General features: G+C 35.0%; 1 protein-coding gene across 1 annotated transcript; it reads right to left on the bottom strand.

Annotated features, from left to right (window-relative positions):
* Positions 1-17,272: 17,272 nt before the first annotated feature.
* LOC130626052 (uncharacterized) lies at positions 17,273-27,001 on the bottom strand. The gene is made up of 4 exons (XM_057441161.1): positions 26,377-27,001; positions 25,033-25,719; positions 18,169-18,386; positions 17,273-17,634 (listed from the first exon to the last, which is right to left on the bottom strand). The coding sequence occupies exons 2-4, from the start codon at positions 25,079-25,081 to the stop codon at positions 17,524-17,526; spliced, it is 378 nt and encodes a 125-aa protein (XP_057297144.1). The 5' UTR covers positions 25,082-25,719; positions 26,377-27,001; the 3' UTR covers positions 17,273-17,523.
* Between the last annotated feature and the right edge of the window lie 106 nt (positions 27,002-27,107).

The raw sequence follows: 27,107 nt of genomic DNA, 5'->3' as shown, positions 1-27,107 counted from the left end.
TGAAGAAGTCTGAAAACGAAGTCGCTAGTGGGGCCGTGCTTATAATTTATTATGTCGACTATAGTGAATAACAATAGAGAGCATTTCCTGTGTATTTGACTACAATTTAGTTTGTAGGGATTAAAATATGCTATGAACAGGATATTACATGCCCATTTGTTATGAGCAGGATATTACATGTCCATTGGTGTCCATTTTTTTGTTCTCACTGATCTCCTGCTGAGAACGGAAAATGAAAGGAGAAAAAGATACCAGAATAAGAGAAACACGAAAAAAGTCCTATGTAAAAACAAACAAACAATGACAAGAACAACAAACAAACAAATAACAGCTTCGTGACAGACTCGTGTTTTGATTTCATGATCGTCGTAAACAGTAGCCTAAAGCTAAAAAAGGAAAACTACCGCAGGTGTGTGCGTTGGAGAACTGACCCAATAAAGATGTTTCCGTTTATAATCCTGTCCCGATATACCAGGACAACATTGTATCCGCAATAAAGCAACAAAATAATGCTTCTATATAACGAGTCTTACCAAGTATACAATCGACCTCGTTTCCACTTTTTTTTTAACTTTTTTAACTAAGAAGAGATTCAATCAGAAGTGGAAAAAAAACCTGGAAATTAAGTTTTAAATTTTCATTTATCGAAACGTTGCCGTACCACTGAATATGTTTGGTACAATAAAATTAATCTTTCTCCTCTTTCCATTCTGAAGTTATAATCAGAATTTAATAAGATGGATTATAGCTTGGCTTTTTACTTATTAATATTTTTACTAAATGACAAGTTTCGTTCTTAATATTTTTATTTAATCAATTTAACCAAAACCACAGAATAAATCAAAGCCGGCAAGGAAAAAAACATATCACAGTTATTAACTCCATCAGGACGCCCTTCACTTTTTCCCACGCCTTCAAATTGGCTACAATAGAAATGGCCACGCATGCGGTGTCGTCAAAATATGGAATTAAATCAATGTAGCCATTAGACTAAATGAAGCCGTGTCGTGGAGAACACAACACTAGGAAAGACCGGCGTATATGGACCGGAGTTACACTATCCGGTATGAAAATTCAGATTATTCGGTATATATTAAAGACATACATTAAAAAGAACGCCAGATGAAATATAAATCGCGGTCTAAATTTTATGTGCAGATATGGTAGAAATTAAGCTATGCAATCTCCCTGTTACAGCTTTGGGAAAATGTTGTTATGTTGTACAGTTGACATAGTAAAAACAGTGAACACAAATGATCAACAGATACCTCTGCAGTGTACTTGCCTTGTTAGCTTCGTCCTCGCTCTGAATGAACTTCCAAACAACTACGCTAATATATACCGTTATGTACATTTCATCAATCCCCATTGTTGTGGAAAATCTTTCATCGCTAATCCTCGTATTAATGGTCTTCATATGAATCTTAATGTTTCAATAATCTGTTCTGCAAATCAGATCAGCTTAAACAGAAGAAAAAATTCATTATGTTATTAAATAGTATTGTATATAGGGTGCCATTTGTTGCGTTATCCTACATCCAACGGGACGGTGATAATACCAGCTAAACTGCTTGCATTATCTCTTAACCATATTAATTCGTATATCAATGGGTTGTTGTGTGGAGATCGTATGTGACTCCATTTAATAGGCCACTATAATTTTTATATATATATTTTTAAATGTACTATGCTTGTATTTCCTTATTATTTCTCTTTTTTTGAACTTGACTATTCAAAAAACCTTCGAAGGTACCGTTATCGATTCTCACGCTGTTTGAATGGATTATCCACCATGCTGTGAACTTTTTTTCATTTGGTAAACCCATATTGAATATAATAGCTTGCTGTGTGTTTTATGAGATAATGGGAATCAATTTTTGCGAATTTTTTTGTAACTGGGACAAAATTAAAGTTTTTTAATTGTAAAGATATTAAGCGTAATTCTGAAAATATTTTGTCTTGTCAGTCCAGTATTTTCTATTTCGATATGACTGTTTATCATGTCGTGGATCTGAGTATTTACGTTCTGCGACGTTTCGAGAGTCCCTTCTCTCATCATCGGACGATGCAAATTAGATGAAACATTCGTTAGCATCAATTCAGATCAATACATCTGGACCTTGATGTAAACACGTTACACCTGGATTAGTGCGGACGCAAACGTAAAATGTTTGCCGCATGGAATTGGCGCGAAAATTCTGTTCGTTGTTCTAGACTGAAGATGATCCTATTTGTTGATTCAGATCACTGGTTAAATGAATCGACTCTTTAATTTTGCTTTGAGTCCAGTTGGTTTCTCGATTTTTTTGTTGACGAGATTGACTCATTCTTCTCCGTATCACCATTTCTGACAGCTCTCTCATGTTCACTACTCCTTTGTTTGAATGTCCGTTTGGTCTCTCCAATGTAGACAGCATTGCAACCAATACATGGAATTTTGTAGACGATATTGTTTTGTATAGATTTATCAACCGGATCTTTTGGATGGCTGAGTGTGTTGCGAAGAGTTTCTTTTGTGTAAATAAATTTTGTCTTACTTATGGAAGAGAAATGCTGCTTTTGATTTTTGTCTCGCTAATTTTAAAAAATGCGTAAGACAGCGATTAATCTTATCGCCGTCGTTACTTCACATGAACTTTGATATGCGTTTTTACACAATCTAACTGGAGGTAACAAAATGTACCTCTAACGAGTCACGTCTAACAGCTCCGGGGGCCAAGTCCTCTTTGCGATAAAGGTAAGGATAAGAAAAGCATAGTAGCATAAATGTCTTCAGTGTCTTGGTTTTTCTCTTTTAATGAGCAAGTTCTTCACTTATCAATCTAGACAAAACCTAAAACTGATGTCAGGAAGACAAGAACGACACCTCTTCTTAATAAAATTATTGTAACCCCAAATCTTTATCAAATTGCAATTTTTTCTAACCCAAACCCTCCAGACCATTATTACCCCCAACCCCACTTTAAAAACAACATTCGGGCAAAAAAATAAGCAAACCAACACCATAAAATAACAAAAAATATATTGAGTATAAAAAATAGTTAAAACTAAAATGTTCACACCACAAAGATTTAGTTTTCTGTAAAACTAACTCTTCTGTTCTTCTCCGCCGCCTCTATTAATATGTTTACAATCTGTGCTTTCTTAGATTTTTTCCTGAAACAGCTTCTCTTTTTTGTAAAACTATCTTGCAAATCACACAAACCATTGTATATAGACACATCCATATTAGATCTTTGCTGTTGAAACATTGCGTCATCTTGTGTCGACTTTTGATTACGTTCAATCTTTCTCTCCCAGTCTTTTACAAGCATCAAAAACGTGTTTTTTAACTTTTGAATGCTCGCTAGAAATTCTTTGTTGATATTTGCGCATTCTTGTTTGCAAGAGAATCCTCCACTACCAATATTAACGTCAACGGTAGTAACTCCATCAATGCAAACATCATTCTTGCATCTTCCGTCGTGAGAATCTCCACCAATTATACCTTGAGTCACTTCACCATTTAAATCTTTCAAACTGACATTTAGAACTCCCTCTGCTGATTCATCACATACCATATCTTCTAGGTTGTTATCATTGGTGACAAATGCATTACCTCTTTGGTCGACATTATTCGCCAACATCTCATTACGCATAATATCTTGGAGCTCTGTTAGGCTACATTTGATAAGCTTGCTCATCATTTCCAATCTTTTATCCGAATTAGCAAGTCTACCTTTAAGCTTAACAATTTCTTCTTCTAAAATATCTTTTGATGCCTGTCCTGAAAAATTGGAAGCAGTGAGAATTAGAACTTCGTCTTTCGCCTTCTTCTCTTCATGTCGCGAATCTGCTAGCTGTATGGTTAAGCTGCAAACGTTCTCCTGAAGAGCATTCTTTAAAGCAGCATTTACCAGATTGCTAGCTGTTAGAGAAATAAAATTCTCTTGCATTCGCTTGATAATTAAATCAAGGTTAGCACATTTTCTTTTTAATTTTCTCACTTCTTCCGCTTCTCTCTGTTCTTCAGTTTCCTGAGATTGAAGTTTGTTGTTAACTTCAGCAAGTTTTTCTTGCAATTCCTTTATCTTTGTATCCTTTTCTTCCATTTCTACGAACATGTCATCCATTTTTCAATTTGTTCTCTTCAATTTGTCATCTTTCTTATGATTATCCCTTAGGAGACTACTCACTTGGTTTTTAAGCTTTTGTTCCCCCTTTTGTGATTCAAAGATCTCTAAAACAAATCATTTTTTATTTAAAAGTAACGCATCTAACATTACGAAAAATCTTTTGTAAAAGTCGATTCATAATATCCAGTCATTATTATATTAGCAAAAGGTCAAAAGACTAATTGTTCTAAAACTTTTGAAGAAGCCAAACAGGAAAAAGAAACATGATTTTTTTACCTCATTCGCTATCTTTAATAACTCTTTATATTCGTCTGCATAGCTTTCTACTTCTTTTAAATACTTGGTATGGATAAATTTATAACTTCCATCATAATAAACATCTGTGGAATCCATCTTTTGAAATATTTTTTCCTTTGTCTTTCTTCACTCACAGCTCAAGAATAAATGAAAACTCTAAAAACGGTCTCTGTTTATATAGACAAAATTTGACGTCAAATGTAATTTGCAGTGCACAACATCATAATCCGACCATTTTTTTTAAAGGTCTTCGGCCATTCTGAATGTTAACTAGTTTACGCTATGTTTCTGCAAAACGCATACAGTTCAACAATGAATTTTATCTGGTAGCTCTTTGTTCTGTTGTATAATTTGGAGCTATATCTAAAAAATATTCACTTTAAACTGGTTTATCCAGGTCATAAATAAATGGAGACAACAAGTTTTAAAATTAATCAAAACGTTTCAGACACACTCTTGGGGTTTCGTGTGACGTTTGCTTGAAAGTAGTTCACAAAAATAGTTATTCCATGTAGCACCATAAACATGTTTTGCCACATATAAAATCCGCCGCAACAAACACTATACGAAGAGTTATCTGACTTGACGAAACGTAAAACTATACAATGAAGATGTGCTGTGCTAAGAAACACTATGCTAGAATGATACACCACGACGACAAACATTATCGTACATAACATTCTCCCTTAATTAACTAATTTCCACATTCGTTTTAATTTCCTAGCTAATTCTGATTGAAAATAAAGCTTTTTAACCTACTTCGGTCCAAAAACAGTATTTATGTAAAAAAAACAAAGTTTATAGTCATTATCATTATCATGTCCATATCGGCTTTTGTTGAGTGTGATAAATATTTTTTGGTGATTTTTGGAAGAATTTTGAACGGGATTTTTACATCGCCATAATTTCCAGCATGTTTTTTTTGTCCATGCCAAGTTTTGCGGATAACGAACGAACCTAGTCAGTAAAAAAAATTCATGCTGGAAAAATGCGTCAAGAAAAACGACGTTTCGACAAACGCATCTTAATTGAACGCGAGGCTTACTATGACCGCACGAGACTGTTTTCATAAGTCACTGTCCTTCGTAGTGTGTTTTAGAGCTAGGAATAACCACAATGGAAGAGTTTCGACAAGAATGTAGAAACGCTTCCTTCTTAAAAAATATTTCTTTTCTTCTAGAGGTTTGCTAACATATAAAATGTCGCCATAATTGTTTTAATAATTGTTTTGTAGGGCTTATTGTTGAAGGTGTCTCCTATAGTGGAACATTAGATCTAGTGATAACGTCCGCTATGGAGAAAAGTATCTAGTGCACATTAGCTTCGTTATCAAAGTTTGACATCATTTTTTCCGTTTGTTAGGAAAATGTTCGTTATAGAGTGGTGACCACTTTAAAGGGTATCCAGCGCAAGAAGCTAAAGAATTTGTATATGGGCTAGTCTTTATGATGGAAGTTATAAACTTATCCATACCAAGTATTTGAAAGAATTAGAAAGCTATGCAGACGAATATAAAGAGTTGTTGAAGATAACAAATGAGGTAAAAAATTTATTTTGTTTCTTTTTCTAAGTCTGCACCTTTAAAAGTTTTACAAAAATTTGTGTTTCGACTTTTGCTACTGTATTAATGACTGGATATTACGAATCGACTTTTTGTAAGATTTTTCGTAATGTTAGATGCGTTAATTTCCAATGAAAAATAATTTGTTTTAGAGATCTTTGAATCACAAAAGAGGGAACAAAAGCTTAAAAACCAAGTGAGTTATCTCCTAAGTGATAATCATAAGAAAGATGACAAATTGAAGAGAATAAATCGAAGAATGGATGACATGTTCGTAGAAATGGAAGAAAAGGATACAAAGATAAAGGAATTGCAAGAAAAACTTGCTGAAATTAACAACAAACTTCAATCTCAGGATACTGAAAAACAGAGAGAAGCGGAAGAAGTGAGATAATTAGAAACAAAATGTGCTAATCTTAATTTAATTATCAAGTAAGCACAAGAGAATTTTATTTCTCTAATAACTAACAATCTGGTAAATGCTGCATTATAAAATGCTCTTCAGGAGAACTTTGCAGCTTAACCAACAGCTAGCAGATTTGCAAGATGACGTGAAGAAAATAAAAGACGAAGTTCTAATTCTCACTACTTCAAATTTTTCAGCACAAGCAACAAAAAGAATTTTGGAAGACAAAGTTTTTAAGCTTAAAGGTAGACTTGCTGATTCGGATGAAAGATTGGAAATGATGAGCAAGCTTATCAAATGTAGCCTAACAGAACGTAATGAGATGTTGGCGAATAATGTCGACCAAAGAGGTAATGCATTTGTCACCAATGATTGAAACAATCTTTGTTTGTTTATGTTTTTTATGTGTAAAGTTATGTGTAAAGTTCATGTATCTGTTTTAATGTTTATGAGTGTACTGAGTCTCTATGTGTATAAAGGTTTTTGATTCATTTTATTTAGTTGTGTTCCTTAGGGACTGTTATGCATTGAGGCATGCTTATTTTCAATACCTTTGTTCTTTTACATAATGGTAATGGCCTTAGGTATGTCTCAAGGGACACATATATATATGATGTTTTTTGCATTTTGCAGTCAGTTGGAAATTAGTCTTCTTACTAGTAAGACATGGCATAAAAAATTGTTTCTGTCATTTTTTGTTCATTCTTGGTGTTGACCAAGTATTTGTCATTCTTGGTGTTTACCAAACACATTGTTCTTGTTGCTGCACTGCATAAGTTAGGCATAAACTTTACCAGTAAGTTTATATTTATTATTAGATATTATATAATTTATATAGTGACATTTTGCATTTTCTGGTCACACTTAGGCTATAGTTTGTTTTGGTCAGCCATTTTGCCACACCCCCTTTTGGGCTGATCAAATTTTAGTTGTGGTTAGTGTGACCAGCCCCTTTTTGTTTTCCTTTGTGTGTGTGTTTCCACCCTGTTCCTTTGTTTGTTTTTCTATGCTTATTGATTCTTTATATTAGTTAGTTTCTGTATAATTATTTTAGCCGTTGAAAACAAATACGAGTTTGTTAAATTGTGTCGCTTACTTTGGCAGCAACAAAAGTGGTAAAGTGTCCTGGTTTACCAGCTAGAATTATTGAAGTTTATTTGGTTTTTGCGGTTGAGAGTTTGGTGAAATTGTTTTGTTGTGGTTGAGAGTTTGAGGAAATTGTTTTGTTGTTGTTGAGAGTTTGGTGAAGCTTGTTTTGTTGTTGATGTTATAAGTTTGGTGGAGTTTGTTTTGTTGTTGAGGTTGTGAGTTTAGCGAAGTTTGTTTGGTTGACTTATTTCTGCGGTTTAGAAGTGGATAACCTTAGTTCTTTGTTTGGAAGGATGTCAGTGAATTCTCCGAAAGCTAAATCTGAAGGCGGAGAAAACAAGGGAGTTGCTGAAAATGCAAAGTCGGTATTAACACCATCTGTTATGATTGGAGATAAAGTTGATGTGCAGGTCCATAGAGATGTTGATGATGTTATGACCAGACTAGAGATCAGTAATAAACCAATGCTGGAGAGGCAGACTAGACGTTCCGAAAGACAGAGGACATACACACCGAAAGGTTTGGAACATCAAGTAGAAACTTTGTATCAGAAAAGACAGAAATTACACAGGAGAGTATGTAAACTAATGGAATCGATCAGAGAACTTATGTTAACAGATAGTCATTATAAAACAGTTGTTGAACAGGGGAATCAGCTTGATGAAGTTTGGAAGTTATTTGAAAACACCCATGCATCATATTGTGAGTTAAATCGCCAGATAAATCCATCTAGTGATATAGACGAAGCTAACTATTTTGTAGACATCGATGAGCAAGTATTTGCTTTGAAACACAAGTCAAAAAATTGGATAGCAGAAATTGAAAATCGTTTAGAGAAAAATTCTCAAAAATCCAATAGGAAAAGTTTATCAAAGTACTCATCAGGTTCGAGTAAATCAAGTAGATCGCAATCATCAACCAAAGAAAAGGCAATTCAGGAAAAAATCAGGTTAGCCGAATTAAAGGCAGAAGCGTCGTTGTTAGAAAACCGTCAGAAGGCAGAACACTTAAGCAAGCAGTTGGAATTAGAAGCAGAAATAGCCAAATCCCAAGCGCGGAATAAAGTATATGAAGACTTAGAAAGAGAATCTCAGGCATCTGTCATGTTACCACCCAGTCATGTTAAGTTAAAATCAAAGGATTATATTCATAGAACTATTCATGCTGACAACACTGAGAAATGGTCACTATCAGGTTTCGAAGCTAGACCAGAATTGGCGCATAAATGGGCAAATCCTTTACCCGAAAAAGGAAATATAAGTGACATGTTCTGCAACTTGATACGCCAACAATCTGCTCCAGAAGTAGATATGGAATCTTTTAACGGTAACCCAATAAACTATTCGTATTTTATTTCAATGTTTGAAGAAGTAGTCGAAAAGAATGTTCTTGATGCCAGGGGAAGATTGATTAGGCTGATTAAATTTACCAGTGGGGATGCGAAAGATCTGATACAGCATTGCATACATCTACCTGCAGACATTGGATACGTTACTGCTAGAGAATTACTTAAAGAAAAATTTGGTGATCAATATGCTATAGTTGCTGCATATCGTAGAGAAATAAGACTATGGCCTGCTGTAAAGTCTGGCGATAAATCCGCTTTCAGAAAGTTCCATAACTTTCTTGTCAAATGCAAAAATCTGTGCTCAATATTATCTTGGAATGCATTGGATAATCCAGACACCATTTGTCTTCTCCTCACCAAATTACCCATGTATTTGAGAGATAAATGGAATAGAAGAGTGTTTGCTTTGAGAAAGTGTGAGAAAGAACCAGTATTTGCAGATTTTGAAAGATTTATAGATGAGGAGGCTACACTAGTTTGTGACCCTATGTTTTCACGTGAAGCAATTGAAATGTATGAAAATGGCTCGAACAACAGAAGAAAGCTAAAATGTAATTTTACTCGTACCAAAGATAAAAATACTTCAGGATATAAATCATCTGATAAGAATCAATGCCAGATATGTGACGGAAACCACGATCCAGACGAATGCAACAAATTCTTATCCAAAACAGTTGATGATCGTAGTAAGTTGTTATCAGAGAAAAGACTTTGTTATGGATGTTATGAGCCAATTAGTAAAAGTCATTATGCTAGAATTTGTTCTAAGCGCAGAAAATGTAAAACCTGTGATGGCAACCACCCTACTGGACTCCATGGTTTCAAACTGAAGAAGTCAAATAAAGAAAAGGAAGAAGACGAGCAGAAACCTTTAATATCTTCTGCTACTGGCTTCGAAAATAATTTCAATGCTACCAGTATGTGTGTCGTACCTGTTATTCTCCGCCATACAAATACTGGAAAAGAAATTCAAACTTTTGCCATGCTGGACTGTTGCAGTCAAGGGACCTTTGTAAAAGAAAGTTTGGTTTGTGCCCTTGATATTGATGCTCCAAAAACTTCAGTGACTGTTAAAACGATGAACGGCAATCGGACGTTTTCATCTTCGGTAGTGACTGGTTTGGAGGTTTGTACAGCAATACCAAAATTGGAAAAATGTTGGATCAAGTTACCAAAGTCGTACACAAAGCACGATCTCCCAATGAGTTCTGAGGATATTATTACTTCAAAAAAGATATCAAGTTGGAATTATTTGCATGATATTGAAGACGAAATTTCGAAAACTCCAGGGGACGTGGGTCTCTTAATTGGTGCAAATTGTGTGAAAGCTCTGGAACCACTAGAATTGATCCCTAGTATGATGGGCGGACCATATGCCGTTAGAACTAAGCTTGGTTGGTGTGTTGTTGGACCAATTCAGTCAAATGGTAGCGCCAGAAGTATTAATTGTCATAACATTATTATTAGCAACATTGAAAGCGTATCATCATCAGCAACTAGCTTCGTCGCAAAAGAAAGTATACACGACTCAGGCATTGCAGAAATGCTGCATCAAATGTATCTTCATGATTTTACAGAGCCAAAACTTGCTGACTTGAAGGTGAATGAGCCAGATTCCGAGGAAATTTCGTTTGAAGATCGCAAATTCATGCAGTTAATGGAAAAAGAGACCAAGTATGAAGATGGACACTATATCTTGCCATTACCATTAAAGGACCCAGAAATTATTCTACCAAACAATCGCAAACAAGCAGAACGAAGGTTAGAACAACTTAAAAGGCGTTTCAAAAGAAATGACAAGTTCTTCACAGACTACAAGAAATTCATGGAAGACATGATAACTAGTGGGTTTGCGAAACAATCGGATAATCCACCTCCAGAAGGAAAAACATGGTATATCCCACACCACGGTGTTTATAATGAAAATAAACCTGGCAAGATCCGAGTTGTGTTTGATTGTGGGGCTGAGTTTGACGGGGTTTCAATCAACAAAATGTTAATGTCTGGACCTGATCTAACCAACCAACTTGTAGGAGTTGTGATGAGGTTTAGAGAAGAATTAATTGCATTCATGGCAGACATAGAAAAAATGTTTTATCAAGTGAGAGTTTCTGAAAAGCATAGAAGTATGTATCGTTATTTGTGGTGGCCACAAAACGATATCAATCAAGATCCAGTAGACCATGAAATGTGTGTTCATGTGTTTGGAGCAGCATCATCGCCTAGTTGCAGTAATTATGCCCTTAAACGAACTGCAACCGACTTTATAGATCTATTTGGAATTGCAGCAGCTGAAATACTAAGAAATAACTTCTATGTAGATGATTTATTAAAGTCTGTGAGGGAAAGAAAAGTGGCGATTGAATTAATAAAGCAGGTAGTAAATATGTGTCAAGCAGGAGGATTTAACCTTGTGAAATTTGTATGTAATGATTCCAACGTTTTAGAGAGTCTTCCAGACGACAAGAAGAAGATTTCAACTTCACCACTCGATATTAACACTTGTAGTGACCCAACTATGGAAAGAGCTCTTGGAATTTCGTGGAATTTGGAAAACGATTGTTTTGAGTTCAAGGTTACATTTCGTGAAAAGCCCATGACACGCAGAGGGATGTTATCGATGCTAAGTTCAATATATGATCCATTAGGATTTATTGGACCGTTCATTCTTCGAGGTAGAAGAATAATCCAACATCTGTGTTATGACAACTTTGGTTGGGATGACAGAGTACCAGTAGACGTTGTGGAGAATTGGCATAAGTGGATAAGTAATGTTAGAAAGTTAGAAAATGTCAAAATAAATCGATGTTTTCATCCAAAAGATTTTGGAGAAATAGTAGAGTCTGAATTACATCATTTTTCTGATGCATGTAGTAGTGGTTATGGTCAGGTGTCTTATTTGAGGATAAAAAATGAAAGAGGGAGGATACATTGTGCCTTTGTATCTGGAAAATCAAGAGTGGCCCCAAAGAAGTTTATATCAATACCACGTTTGGAGTTAACCGCTGCTGTTTTGTCGATCAAGATGTCCAAGGTCATAAAGAAGGAATTAACATATCCCATAAATAATGAATTCTTCTGGACGGATAGTCAGGTCATTCTGAGTTACATTTGTAATTCAGAAAAGAGATTCAAAATTTTTGTGGCAAATCGGATTCAAATCATTAAAGATCACTCAGATGTTAATCAATGGCATTACATAAACACTAAAGACAATCCAGCTGATTATGCTTCTCGAGGAATAAAGGCTGATCAAGACAAGGCAGAAATTTGGTTTAATGGTCCAAGCTTTCTTTGGCAGCCGAGACATGTTTGGAAACAACCTGATGTTGCTGCAGAAATATCGGAAGATGATCCGGAAGTTAAGAAGTCTGTGCATGTTAACATGAATACCATCCAGGATGACGTGTTGTCAAGAATTGAAAACCGCTTATCAAGCTGGGAAAAAGCAAAAAGAGTAGTAGCGTATGTTTTTAAATACATCTTTTTATTACGATATCGTATTGAGCAACGAAGACAAGAACAATCAATGTTAAAGGTTGATTATCCACATCTTGAACATCTTAGTGTCGACATGATGGAACATGCAGCATCTAAAATTATCAGTCTACTGCAAGAAAAATATTTTGCATCAGAAATCGATTCTCTGGGAAGGAAATCAAATTTAATCTCATCCAACACCATATATAAATTAAACCCATTTGTTGATTCTCATGGAATATTACGTGTTGGTGGAAGGCTAAGAAACGCAAATTTTGACGAAAACGTAATCCATCCTATCCTTCTGCCAAAAAATTCGAAGATAACAGAATTAATTGTTCGTTGGTGTCATGAAAGGGTAGCTCACAGTGGAAGAGGAATGACCTTAAATGAACTTCGTGGAAATGGATTTTGGGTAATAGGAGCTAACACAGTTGTACGTTCTCTTATTAACAAATGCGTTACATGCCGTAGCTTAAGAGGTAAGGTTGGTAATCAGTTAATGGGCAATTTACCAAAAGAGAGATTACAATCAGAGCCGCCATTCACGTATTGTGGAGTAGATATGTTTGGTCCCTTTGTAATCAAGGTTAAGAGGAATGAATTAAAAAGGTATGGAGCAATGTTTACATGTCTTAGTAGTCGTGCTATCCATATTGAAATAACATCATCAATGGACACAGATTCATTTATACTCGCATTAAGACGTGTTATTGCCAGAAGAGGAAACATTAGAACCATGATTTCTGATAATGGATCAAATTTTGTTGGAGCTCAGTCAGAACTACGCAAAGCATTTGAAGAAATGGATCAAAAACGTGTCCAAGAATTTTTATCTAACTATGGTACAGAGTGGATAATTTGGAAGAAAAATCCTCCAGCAGCTAGCCATATGGGGGGAGTATGGGAACGACAAATACGTTCAGTAAGATCCATATTGACCGCACTTTTAAAGACTCACGCAGGTTCTCTCAATGAAGAATCACTAATTACCTTGATGACTGAGGCTGAAGCAATTGTTAATTCCAGACCTTTGACTGTTGAAACACTAAATGATGTCAACAGTATGCAACCATTATCCCCAAGTCAACTTCTTACAATGAAGAGCAAGGTGATAATGCCACCCCCTGGATCATTCTCAAGACCTGATCTATATTGTCGCAAACAGTGGAGAAGAGTCCAATACTTGGCGAACGAATTTTGGGACAGATGGAGAAAAGAATTTGTGACTAGTCTACAGCCAAGGACGAAGTGGCAAAAGAATGAACGAAATTTTAAGGTTGGCGACATTGTTCTATTAAAAGAGCACACCGATCGTTGTGATTGGCCGATGGCGAGAGTAATAAAAACATTTGCAGACAAGACAGGCACAGTTCGTAGCGTGGAAATATTTTTATCACGAAATGCAACAGAACAGAAAAAGGTGATATTGGAGCGTCCAATTCACAAGCTCGTTTTGTTGGTTGGAATTGAGTAAGATTCCCCGACGAGGGAGCCTTGTTGTGTTAGTTTCAAGATGTTCCCATCTTGAGGGGAGCCAGATGAAACAATCTTTGTTTGTTTATGTTTTTTATGTGTAAAGTTATGTGTAAAGTTCATGTATCTGTTTTAATGTTTATGAGTGTACTGAGTCTCTATGTGTATAAAGGTTTTTGATTCATTTTATTTAGTTGTGTTCCTTAGGGACTGTTATGCATTGAGGCATGCTTATTTTCAATACCTTTGTTCTTTTACATAATGGTAATGGCCTTAGGTATGTCTCAAGGGACACATATATATATGATGTTTTTTGCATTTTGCAGTCAGTTGGAAATTAGTCTTCTTACTAGTAAGACATGGCATAAAAAATTGTTTCTGTCATTTTTTGTTCATTCTTGGTGTTGACCAAGTATTTGTCATTCTTGGTGTTTACCAAACACATTGTTCTTGTTGCTGCACTGCATAAGTTAGGCATAAACTTTACCAGTAAGTTTATATTTATTATTAGATATTATATAATTTATATAGTGACATTTTGCATTTTCTGGTCACACTTAGGCTATAGTTTGTTTTGGTCAGCCATTTTGCCACACCCCCTTTTGGGCTGATCAAATTTTAGTTGTGGTTAGTGTGACCAGCCCCTTTTTGTTTTCCTTTGTGTGTGTGTTTCCACCCTGTTCCTTTGTTTGTTTTTCTATGCTTATTGATTCTTTATATTAGTTAGTTTCTGTATAATTATTTTAGCCGTTGAAAACAAATACGAGTTTGTTAAATTGTGTCGCTTACTTTGGCAGCAACAATGATAACAACCTAAAAGATATGGTATGTGATGAATCAGCATAGGGAGTTCTAAATGTCAATTTGAAAGAGATAAATGGGGAAGTGACTCAAGTTACATCTGGTGAAGATTTCCACGACGAAAGATTCAAGAATAATGTTTGTATTGATAGAGTTACTGATGTTGATGGTAAGATTGGTAATGGCGGATTCTCTTGCAAACAAGAATGCGCAAATATCAACAAAAAATTTCCAGCGAGCTTTCAAAAGTTAAATAACACGTTTCTGTTGCTTGTACAGACTGGTACAAAAAGATTAAAACTAATCAAAAGTCGACACAAGATGACCTAAAGTTCAAGAGCAGAAATGTAATATGAATGGTTTATGTTATTTGCAAGATAGATTTACAAAAAAGAGAAGTTGATTTAGAAGAAGTTCTAAGTAAGCACAAATTGTAAACATGTTGATAGAGGCACCGGAGAAGAACAGAAGAGTTAGTTTTACAGAAAACTAAATCTATGTGGAGTGAACATTTTAATTTTAATTATTTTTTATACTAAATATACTTTTTTTGCTATTATGTTTTCAATTTTTTTTGTATTATTGTTGGTATACTACTTTCAGGCCATTTTTCTGAGTACTTTCGTTAAATAACACGGGACACTTTCTCTATTTATATGGATATCCATATAAATAGACTGTTGTGAATAATGCGAAGCATGACTCTTTTGTTAATATTCGTATTCGGTCTGTGTGCAGGCTACGGATGCACCAAATAAAAAATATTTTTATCTTTTTATTTTGCGGTGGTGGAATTGAATTCCTGTGGAATTTAAAGTTTTCCACCAGTTAACGGCTAGTCTCCTAAAATAATACCTACATTTTGCTTTGGTGCAATTTGATTGTGTCACAGCTTTATTATGGGTTTCACAGGCTGATGGCTAGTTTATTATAATTTATGTAGTTATCACGATATATCAAAAAAGTAATTTTTTATGAAACTTTATTCTTTGCTTCTGAAATTAAAATCAACGAGTTGAGGGAGAGCTTTTCCTTGACCACATTCAGTCCTTTTAATATTCTATAATATACCGTTCTCTGTCTATTCAAAATGGTTTTACACACTTCTACGGCTTCGTTAAAAGAGTTTATAGGTAGGCTTTTAAATTACAATGCCTACCACAAAAGAAAAAGGTGCATGTACCTAGTTTTCGGATTTCTTGAAAGTTGTACAAAGTGAAAAGACTGGAAACGAGGTTGGGGAAACCTATTTAGCCCTAATTAAGAAAACAATCGCCAACATTTTATCGAGTGCAAAAAATAAAACTGTTTCCTGACGTAAACAAAGAAACGTATACACCTCGTGAAAAGAAATATTTTTTAGAAGTTTTGATCATAATTTTTTTTTAATATTACCCAACTTGTTGGTAATAAAAATTTTAAAAAACATCACCATATTTTCTACCAGCCGGCGTGTATGTTACCGGAAATATAAACAATTGGAAATTGAGCAGATATTATGTATAAAGGTTATGGTTATTGTTGGTCTACATACATAATTCCCGAATTTACACAATCCTTGTAACACATATATAGGTCAATAAAGGCGAGTCAAGATTAGCTGCTGCATTGTTAACATACTGTCGCACGTAGTGTGTTGGGTTTTTTATTGCGACTCTCAGTTTTGGCGACCGCTGATCGAATTCCACTCACTATAAGGCAGCATGTTTAGGATACGTCAAGCAGTTCTACTATAATTTGATTTACACCGATTATACTTGCACACAGATGTGCAATGATATAACTTCAGCTATAAGATAGATCAAGGAGGGTTCTCTCTTTAAACCTCCTTGGATAGCTTCAGTTCAGATTCCAGAAAAAAAATAATTTGAAATAGGTATATAAAAAAGGAAAGTTTTTTAAGTTTCTTTGTATGTATAATAATTTGCTATGTTCATTTTTCATTTCAAATAAATTAAGCTTTGAAAAGGATAATTTTTCCATTAATTATTTTTAAAATTAGTCAACATATAGACGTACCCTTTGCATTGATGTTGATTTTAGTCTCTTTTTAAATCCTCTTAGTTGGTATAAAGTGACTAAAGATTTTAACCGACTTTTTAATTTTTCTTACCGATAAGGAACACACAATTTCTGTCAAAACTCAGAAAAAAAAACAATTTTCGCATATCTTAATTTCTGCGACAAATTGAGATGTAAAAGAAGAGATGAAGATTCCATAATGCTTTTGTATACTCTGTATTTATACTATTAGAGAGAATAATGTTTCAAACCAACTATATGTCTCGATTAATGAGTGTTGATGAACTCATGATTATTAAGACTTGATTATACAAGAAATAAAAACGCACATCTGCTAATACTGATAAAGGGGAAACTCGTTCCCAGGGTTTTTTGTTTTTTGACATCAAGTCTAGCGAAGCGATAGCGGCTATAACATTAGGTGACCCTGGTAATAAAGACAGCGCGAAAACGAAGTCAAGCAAACTTTTGGGGCACCCGACCATGATATTTAATGTACGACTTGGCACTTGATTTGTATGTTGATAGTTTTCTTCATCTTTTTATAAATACTTTCATTCGCACATACTACTGTTTTTTAGTAGCAACCTACCACTACCAAACACTCAGTCGTTTTTCTGGTTGAAGAAGATATCAGAAAGTAAAAACTCTTGTGAAAATCAAGAGAAAAAAAGGTTAAAAAAAGAGGTGTATATTTTCTCACAAAGAAATTATTAAAAACTAGTTATATATAACATAAAGAAGATATGCAAAGAGAATCAGTGAACAGCATGGCTTTGTGCCTGTATAAATGTTACTACAAAGAATTTTCCGAAGAACATTTCTTAGACATGTGTTTAGACAAAGAATGTATAAAAGAAGATAATTATTTAAATAAAATCCATTTTATTGTAGCCAATCTTTTTCTCGCTTTTCTTCATTCTGATCATTACTTCAACATGTTAAAAAGAACTGCCACAATGGAGAACACTAAAACAGCTCTGGCTGATGCTGTCAGCCATCTTGAAGAATTGCATAGATGCGCCTCACATCCTTCACTCTAGAATAAAAAAATAAAACATTTGAGTTTTTTTCTTTTATTTAATGCCCGTCATATCTTTTAGAGTACTTAATTTGCGGACATAAATTCCGTTATGATTCGCATAATTCGCGAAAATTTCTTATTTTCTAAATACTAAATATTTATAATGAAGAAAGTCGTTTTTATTAGGGATTTGCGGTTTGCATCAGATTGCCAAAAATTAAATTTTGCAAGTTAAGCAAACGCGAAAATATGCATTTTTGAGACTTTAATTCACCAAACAAACAGAGCAAACACACAAATAACTAAGGTCTGATTATGCTGATATGTGAAATAACCCTTCTCCCCCATTTTTGAGAGGTCATTCACCTTTAAGTAAACCACCGCGGACAGCCTCTTTAAAAAGATTACTACATCTCTATAACAATAATGCCGTATTTTGTGTGTTCAAAATGGCTGTGAACAACTTCGTTTTGGGATACCTACAGAGTAAATAATTTGTTGACGGACAAACCGGGCTATTTTTACAATATATTACATCAAATCGCTTACCGTGCAATCAGTACGTCCCTTGCACGGCCATCCCGCTTTGTAGAAATCTTTTCGTATACAGTCTCTCTCACTTTGCACAACTCCATCCTCTACATAATCTCTTTTATAACAAACATAGTGTGTATTCTCTTTGCAGCGTATTTTTGTAGACACCGCAGTGGTGCAGGACGATCCGCTCAATTTACATTGATAACAGTATAGTTTGCTTTGAAGGGTTCCTGAAATTACACACATATTAAGTTAAAGAATTATTCCTGAAATTACACAAGTATCTATATTATAATTCCCGTATACGTCCGTCCGTCCGTCCGTCCGTCACGCAAAATGGTAGCTTAGCTGCGACGGGCGAACCCGTGGATTTTTTCACGGGCTAACGACTAGTAAATTTATAAAGCCTTTCCGTAATTATGCGCATGTTAAAAAGCGTTCCTGAAAATATACACATATTAATTAATTTTTGAGACAGGAAGTGATGTCTCAGAAACTACAATTACGTAATTAATTGTAATTGAATTAAAAAATTACATTCTAAATCTCAGAAACTACAATTAAGTCCTGGTAACTCAAACCTCTTGAGATTTTAACATATTAATTATTTTGCATAGTGTTTTTTTACCTGCAGGATCATCTCTATGGACCTTGATCTAACAATTTTCTAAATTCAATATAAATCGGTTTTGGAATGTTTCCTCACAACACTCACTTTCAAGAGTTCATAAAAATAATAATCCACCCACTTTGTTACCATATCTAAAACTTTTAGCTGGCTTACATAAATTTGCAAATAGAATGGAGAATACTCATGGTGTGCGAAAGTGAAACAACGCTACAAGTGTCTCGCTGTTACCAAATTCTGTTAAAACACGCTAAAAAGGTTTTTTGTTAATATACTTACTACTAACTCAAAAAAACTTGTGTGGTATTATCTCATTTTGGATTTAATACAACTTTTCTATTTGCTTTGAATATTATCATAGCTCGCATCGCGTTCGTGCTCTCTCCCTGTTCTCAAAAACAAACAACAAGTAATTTAAAAGACGAGCTTCAAAGAGTTGCCACAGGACATAATTTTGGACTTAATCTACCACCTTTTAATTAAGTAAATTTGTTAATAAATGAGACGAGTGCTTCTCACAGTTCAACTCGCCCATTCCTTTAGTTTGCAAATACGTCAAATACAACATCTGACGTCAAATTAAAACTTGAAAACAACACTTTTAAAACGCAGGCAACAACATCCAAAGCAACATTAAGAGCAAGTGGAGTCACAGTAAATGTGCAATCTCATCTGCACCACACAGTGAACATAAGAAATGTGGACGTGGCTAATCTGCCGACAGATACAATAACATACTTACTAACAAGAAGAAAAGAGAGAAAACAACTACAATATGAAAAAGAATGTCAATGTGGTTTTTGTGGGAGCATCAAAGCCGCATTGATAAGAAAGAGCCTGTTGAAAGATGAAAACTAAAATCACGTTCCAAGGAAAGAAAGAAGATATAAACGGCTAATCCAATGAGAGCGAATCCGTTGCTAAAAAAATCCCATTCAAAGATAAAAGAGGATGTAACATTTGAAAATTAGAAAGAAGTTATCAACCGGCAGAAAAATTAAAAAGCGCCCGGAACCGCTTTCTTGGGTGTAAAAACAGATCTTTTTTAAAGATAGAAAGTGAAATAACATCTTGAAATTAGAGAGAAGGTATCAACCGAAAGAATATTGAAAGAGCACCCGAAGCTGCACTCTCGGGTGCTAAGACAGATCTTGTTTAAAGATAGAAAGTGAAAGAACATCACGAAGTTAGAAGGAAGGTATCATTCGAAAGAATATTGAAAGAATACCCAAAGTTCCCTTGTCGGGTGCTAAGAAAGATCTTCATTAAAGACAGAAAGTGAAATAACATCTGGAAGTTAGAAGGAAGGTATCATTCGAAAGAATATTGAAAGAGCACCCGAAGCCGCTTTCTCGGGTGCTAAGACAGATCCTCTTTTAAGACAGAAAGTGAAATAACATCTGGAAGTTAGAAGGAAGATATCAACCGAAGGATAATTGAAAGAATACCCGAAGTTCCCCTGTCCGGTGCTAAGAAAGATCTTTTTTTAAGACAGAAAGTGAAATAACATCTGGAAGTTAGAAGGAAGTTATCAACCGAAAGAATATTGAAAGAGCACCCGAAGCCGCCTTCTCGGGTGCTAAAACAGATTTTGTTTAAAGACAGAAAGTGAAAGAACATCACAAAGTTAGAAGGAAGGTATCAACCGAAAGAATATTGAAAGAGCACCCGAAGCCGCCCTCTCGGGTGCTAAGACAGATCTTCTTTAAAGACAGAAAGTGAAAAAACATCTGGAAGTTAGAAGGAAGGTATCATTCGAAAGAATATTGGAAGAGCACCCAAAGCTGCCCTCTCGGTTGCTAAAACAGATTTTGTTTAAAGACAGAAAGTGAAAGAACATCACGAAGTTAGAAGGAAGGTATCATTCGAAAGAATATTGAAAGAATACCCAAAGTTCCCCTGTCGGGTGCTAAGAAAGATCTTCTTTAAAGACAGAAAGTGAAATAACATCTGGAAGTTAGAAGGAAGGTATCATTCGAAAGAATATTGAAAGAGCACCCGAAGCCGCCTTCTCATGTGCTAAGACAGATCCTCTTTTAAGACAGAAAGTGAAATAACATCTGGAAGTTAGAAGGAAGATATCAACCGAAGGATAATTGAAAGAATACCCGAAGTTCCCCTGTCCGGTGCTAAGAAAGATCTTTTTTTAAGACAGAAAGTGAAATAACATCTGGAAGTTAGAAGGAAGTTATCAACCGAAAGAATATTGAAAGAGCACCCGAAGCCGCCTTCTCGGGTGCTAAGACAGATCCTCTCTAAAGACAGAAAGTGAAATAACATCTGAAAGTTAGAAGGAAGATATCATTCGAAGGAATATTGAAAGAGCACCCGAAGCCGCTCTCTCGGGTGCTAAGACAGATCTTCTTTAAAGACAGAAAGTGAAATAACATCTGGAAGTTAGAAGGAAGGTATCATTCGAAAGAATATTGAAAGAGCACCCGAAGCCGCCTTCTCGTGTGCTAAGACAGATCCTCTTTTAAGACAGAAAGTGAAATAACATCTGGAAGTTAGAAGGAAGGTATCATTCGAAAGAATATTGAAAAAGCACCCAAAGCTGCCCTCTCGGTTGCTAAAACAGATTTTGTTTAAAGACAGAAAGTGAAAGAACATCACGAAGTTAGAAGGAAGGTATCATTCGAAAGAATATTGAAAGAGCACCCGAAGCTGCACTCTCAGGTGCTAAGACAGATCTTCTTTAAAGACAGAAAGTGTATTAACATCTGAAAATTAGAAGGAAGATATCAACCGAAAGAATATTGGAAGAGCACCTGAAGCCGCCCTCTCGGGTGCTAAGACAGATCTTGTTTAAAGAAAGAAAGTGAAATAACATCTGGAAGTTAGAAGGAAGATATCAACCGAAGGATAATTGAAAGAATACCCGAAGTTCCCCTGTCCGGTGCTAAGAAAGATCTTTTTTTAAGACAGAAAGTGAAATAACATCTGGAAGTTAGAAGGAAGTTATCAACCGAAAGAATATTGAAAGAGCACCCGAAGCCGCCCTCTCGGGTGCTAAAACAGATTTTGTTTAAAGACAGAAAGTGAAAGAACATCACAAAGTTAGAAGGAAGGTATCAACCGAAAGAATATTGAAAGAGCACCCGAAGCCGCCCTCTCGGTTGCTAAAACAGATTTTGTTTAAAGATAGAAAGTGAAAGAACATCACGAAGTTAGAAGGAAGGTATCAACCGAAAGAATATTGAAAGAGCACCCGAAGCTGCACTCTCGGGTGCTAAGACAGATCTTGTTTAAAGGTAGAAAGTGAAATAACATCTGGAAGTTAGAAGGAAGATATCAACCGAAAGAATATTGAAAGAGCACCCGAAGCTGCCCTCTCGGGTGCTAAGACAGATCCTCTTTAAAGACAGAAAGTGAAAAAACATCTGGAAGTTAGAAGGAAGGTATCGTTCGAAAAAATGTTGGAAGAGCACCCGAAGCCGCCCTCTCGGGTGCTAAGACAGATCTTGTTTAAAGAAAGAAAGTAAAATAACATGTGGAAGTTGGAAGGAATATATCATTCGAAGGAATATTGAAAGAGCACCCGAAGCCGCCCTCTCGGGTGCTAAGACAGATCTTGTTTAAAGATAGAAAGTGAAAGAACATCACGAAGTTAGAAGGAAGGTATCAACCGAAAGAATATTGAAAGAGCACCCGAAGCGGCACTCTTGGGTGCTAAAACAGATCTTCTTTAAAGATAGAAAGTGAAATAACATCTGGAAGTTAGAAGGAAGATATCATTCGAAGGTATATTGAATGAGCACACGAAGCCGCCCTCTTGGGTGCTAAAACAGATCTTGTTTAAAGATAGAAAGTGAAATAACATCTGGAAGTTAGAAGGAAGATATCTTCGAAGAAATATTGAAAGAGCACCCGAAGCTGCACTCTCAGGTGCTAAGACAGATCTTCTTTAAAGACAGAAAGTGTATTAACATCTGAAAATTAGAAGGAAGATATCAACCGAAAGAATATTGGAAGAGCACCTGAAGCCGCCCTCTCGGGTGCTAAGACAGATCTTGTTTAAAGAAAGAAAGTGAAATAACATCTGGAAGTTGGAAGGAAGATATCAACCGAAAGAATATTGAAAGAGCACCCGAAGCCGCCCTCTCGGGTGCTAAGACAGATCTTGTTTAAAGACAGAAAGTGAAATAACATCTGGAAGTTAGAAGGAAGGTATCATTCGAAAGAATATTGAAAGAGCACCCGAAGCCGCCCTCTCGCGTGCTAAGACAGATCTTGTTTAAAGATAGAAAGTGAAATAACATCTGGAAGTTAGAAGGAAGATATCATTCGAAGGTATATTGAAAGAGCACACGAAGCCGCCCTCTCGGGTGCTAAAACAGATCTTCTTTAAAGACAGAAATTGAAATAACAATGGGAAGTTAGAAGGAAGATATGAACGTGTAATACGGTGAAAGAGTATCCAAAGTAGTTAACACAGGTTCTGAAACAAATCTTGGCTGCAATAAGTTTACTATCAGCAGGTAACTTTCTACTGTTTCACTTTCTTTTAAACCGAAATGCATTGCATCGGAGATTGTAACAGAAAAACATAGCCAGTTAAAGTCAAGTTTGAATTATGTCGACAATTTTTATAGAATGTAAATCGACTTTTTGACGTGTCACAGCTCTTTTTGCAGCATGTCTTAACTAAGTGTTTTAAAACTTTTAAAATTGTTAATTTTGGCAGCTTCTTTTTTTAGACACATACATGGAAGGATTTACAGAAAAGCAGCTGGCATAAAACGAATTAAGAAGCAAAGTAAGAACTTAGCCTTGTTGCAGTGATGATAAATATGGCGCATCTATGGAAAGAATAGTTATGTTACAAGGAAGTTATGTGATCTCCACGAGAACTTGTGTAGTTGAATTTTCAACTAAAACGATTTCGAGAATGAAAGAACATTAATATCTTGTTAAACATGTCATGTCAAACGAAGTGTAACGCTACAGATACGTTTCCCCCCTTAACCTCCACCCTTAGTTCCATGAATTGATATTTTTAATAAATTCCAAAATATTACTGAATGACTTATTGACCGCAAAGTTTCGACTGAAACACCAATAGCTTAGTGGAAAAAGCAGGACACCATCAAATGTCTCAACGTAGGTTCGAATCCTACTTGGTTTTACAGTTGAAATTTTGCGTGCCAGTCAGTTATGACGTAATATTAGAGAAATTATTCCCTCCTTGCAATCTTTTATGCCCCTTTATCAAGTTGCATGACACTTTATTTGGTATGTGTATGTTTACTTACGTTGTAAAAAATAAAAAAAATAAAAAATTGTAATAAATCCGTATTTTTATTTTTTCTGCCACAAAAAAATAGCTTTTTTATAACGAATTAGCGACTAAGCGATTTAGCAATAAAATGAACTTTTTCCTGGCACTTGCATTGACAAATTAATTTGAAACTTTTTAGCAGTACCGCATCCTCTCCAATTAATCAAAATTTTACCAAATAAACAATACTTTAGTTATCTCACTTTAAACAAATTCTCACATGGAAGAGGACAAGATCAGCTTTCTGTTTACGCTAATCCAGCGCTAAGAAATAGTAGAGAATTTTAAATCCAGTGAAATACGCAATTTTTAGCAAATTAAATCCATGTGATAAAAATATCTTAAACATCGCCACTGCCAAGACGACAGGGTAAACCAACATATCACACTACTCTGTACTTGTTATTTAATTATAGGAAAAAAACCCTGAAAAAGAGGTAAAATATTCTCCAAAGTTTTCACTACTTCACTTGTACCAGGCCATTTGTATCATTGGTAATCGCGCTGTAACTTTGAACTTGCTAGTCAATTTTACGAAGGGAATAGCACTGGTTTTTGGCGGTCCCTGTTATTTTCTGTGACGTGTAGAGCATTTTTTTTCATAATTATAAAACCTATGGAAACTGAGAGACAGTTCTCTCTAAAATTTTAAAAAACGTCTTGTGAATATTTCAACTAAGATTGGATATAACAGAAGATCTGAACATATACTCTATTCAAGTAATTAGATGATCTTAAAAGAACTTGTACATAGCTGCAGAGGACGTTTAAAATTTGATGTTACAAAGCTTTAGTTTTTTGCACATTGTTTAAAAAACACTTTTTTCTTGACAAAAAACATCCATAGGAGTTTAGGACAATTTTATCAATCTATTATCAATAATGACTAATAATATTCCTAAGGAAAAGGAGACAGATTATTAGGTAAAAGCGCGATGGGTGAAATCGACAAAATAAACAAAAAACTGACCTGTTAAACAACACAGATAAATAAAAACAACAACTTTGAAAAAATTCATTTCTTCTAGAACTGTCTTAGCAATGCGGAATATTTAAAAATTCTCAAAAAAAAAAATGACGATGGCAAGTATGTATTATTTAGAAAACAATGACAAGGCAATGTAATACCGAGATCTTCTTCGCAAGACGACTTATGCACTACAATAAAATGACCTGGGTACGATATTGTAAATGTTACCATATTGTGTATCAAGGAGAATCAAAAATTCATGCATAAATTGAGATTCTCATGTCATTACAAAATGTGATTTTAAATTCTTGTTTTTGAAACTGTTGCTAAGGGGCACCATACGCGTTACTAACGACAACATGTATAAATTATGCATGTTTTATTACTAACGTGATTTTTCCATGCGATACGTATTGGTATACAGTATCTTTGAATGCAATTGGTTTAAAATATCTATCTTTTAGTTGTGATTGGTTTAAAATATCCATCCTATGATTGTGATTGGCTTAAAATTTCTTGTTTTGCCACTTGATTGGTCCGATCTATTTGTTTGCAGTATGCTATAAAGTAAATTTAGTAACAGCTCCATGTTATGAGGAATATTATCGATAAGCAAAAAATTGACAAATATGAGGATGTTTTTTGCGAAACGCTTGCATTGCATAAGCTTGTTGTACAGTAAGAAGTCTAAAGAAAAATGAATAAAATTATTATCTGTGTGTATCATACGTAACATTACACAAGCAAAGTGGATAAAAGACACAAATTAAGTCGAACTTGTTATAAACAATTATTAGTAAAAATTTCTTAAATTCTCGCACCAGTGCCAAACCTCGCAATCTTTGTTCCCAGTGCTTTAAAAAGTCAGTAGAACCTAAGCAAGAGATTTCAAAACTATCATCCCTTCAAAACCCTTAATCGGACGTACTGACTAAATATTCTTTTCTACGCAAAAACAACAAAAAATATATAAAACAAATAAATTAATCAATCAAGATAATAATTCGGAAACGTAAAATTAAAAATGCAAACAAAATTATGAATAAAAACTTTATTTAAAAAACAGCAGACGTTGCTAGGGAACGAGTTATAAAAAGACAGTTTTGTAACCAGCACATGGCTAGGATGGGTGGGGAACTGGGGAGAGCTTTTGTAATTTTTATAGCTTTTGCAAAAAGGTGCTTGCTTTTACAAAAGTGAGTTCGTTTTTCGACTATAATATTAGGTTTTCCCCGTCAGTTATGCTAAAACATAAATTAAGACTACGGCCCTCGACTCAATTCCTTTTCATCTCCAGGGAGTATTACACGTTGTCAGAGCTACTATCGCTTATTTCAAACTTACTTTACAATTCTGTAAGTTTTCGAAGCACGGCCAGTTAGATTTATAAAAATCTCTTCTCATGCACCCTCTTTCACTGTGTAAGACGCCATCGATTGTGTACTCCCGTTTGTAGCAACCAAACGCTGCGTATGGATTGGAAGAACAGCGAACCTTTTCTGAGAAACGTGTCTCACACATGTTTCCGTTGTTACGTATACATTTGTAGCAGTATATTTTCTTGTGTGTTAAAAGTGCTAGAAGTAAAGATAGGTTAACATGGCAAAAAGAGAGAGAGTAGCTAACAATATGTTCCAGCTGGAAAAACCTTGGCCCGAGGATTGTGTTAAGATTTCATGTTTTGGGACTCTCAATATATATAAAAAATCTAACAAGCCCTGGAGACGAGGTTGCGGGAAAAGCTTGTTAGCATGTTATTGTCTCCTTTTCATATTAAATAGTGTTGACTCACAGGCCTACCTTATTCGCAAAAAATGTTGGCAAAAAATGAAATTTAGTCGACTATATTTTTAAATTTAGTTCCTTTTTTGACTAATTTCCAGATCGAGAATGACCACTAAAATTTTTATTTTAAGCTTTTTTTAAATTAAAATTTCAGCAAAAGACAATAAAAATAAATCGGTTAATTTCAATGATTTCCTTTGCATTGTTCCTCCGATTCTGCTTCAGTTTTTTTTTGCGACTTTTTTTTTCTTTGCTACGCTCACTGAAAACGAAACCGTTTTACCTTTAAT

This window comes from Hydractinia symbiolongicarpus, chromosome 14 (genome assembly GCF_029227915.1).
Source record: "Hydractinia symbiolongicarpus strain clone_291-10 chromosome 14, HSymV2.1, whole genome shotgun sequence".
NCBI lineage: Eukaryota > Metazoa > Cnidaria > Hydrozoa > Anthoathecata > Hydractiniidae > Hydractinia > Hydractinia symbiolongicarpus.
This window is presented reverse-complemented; position numbering and strand designations above follow the sequence as displayed.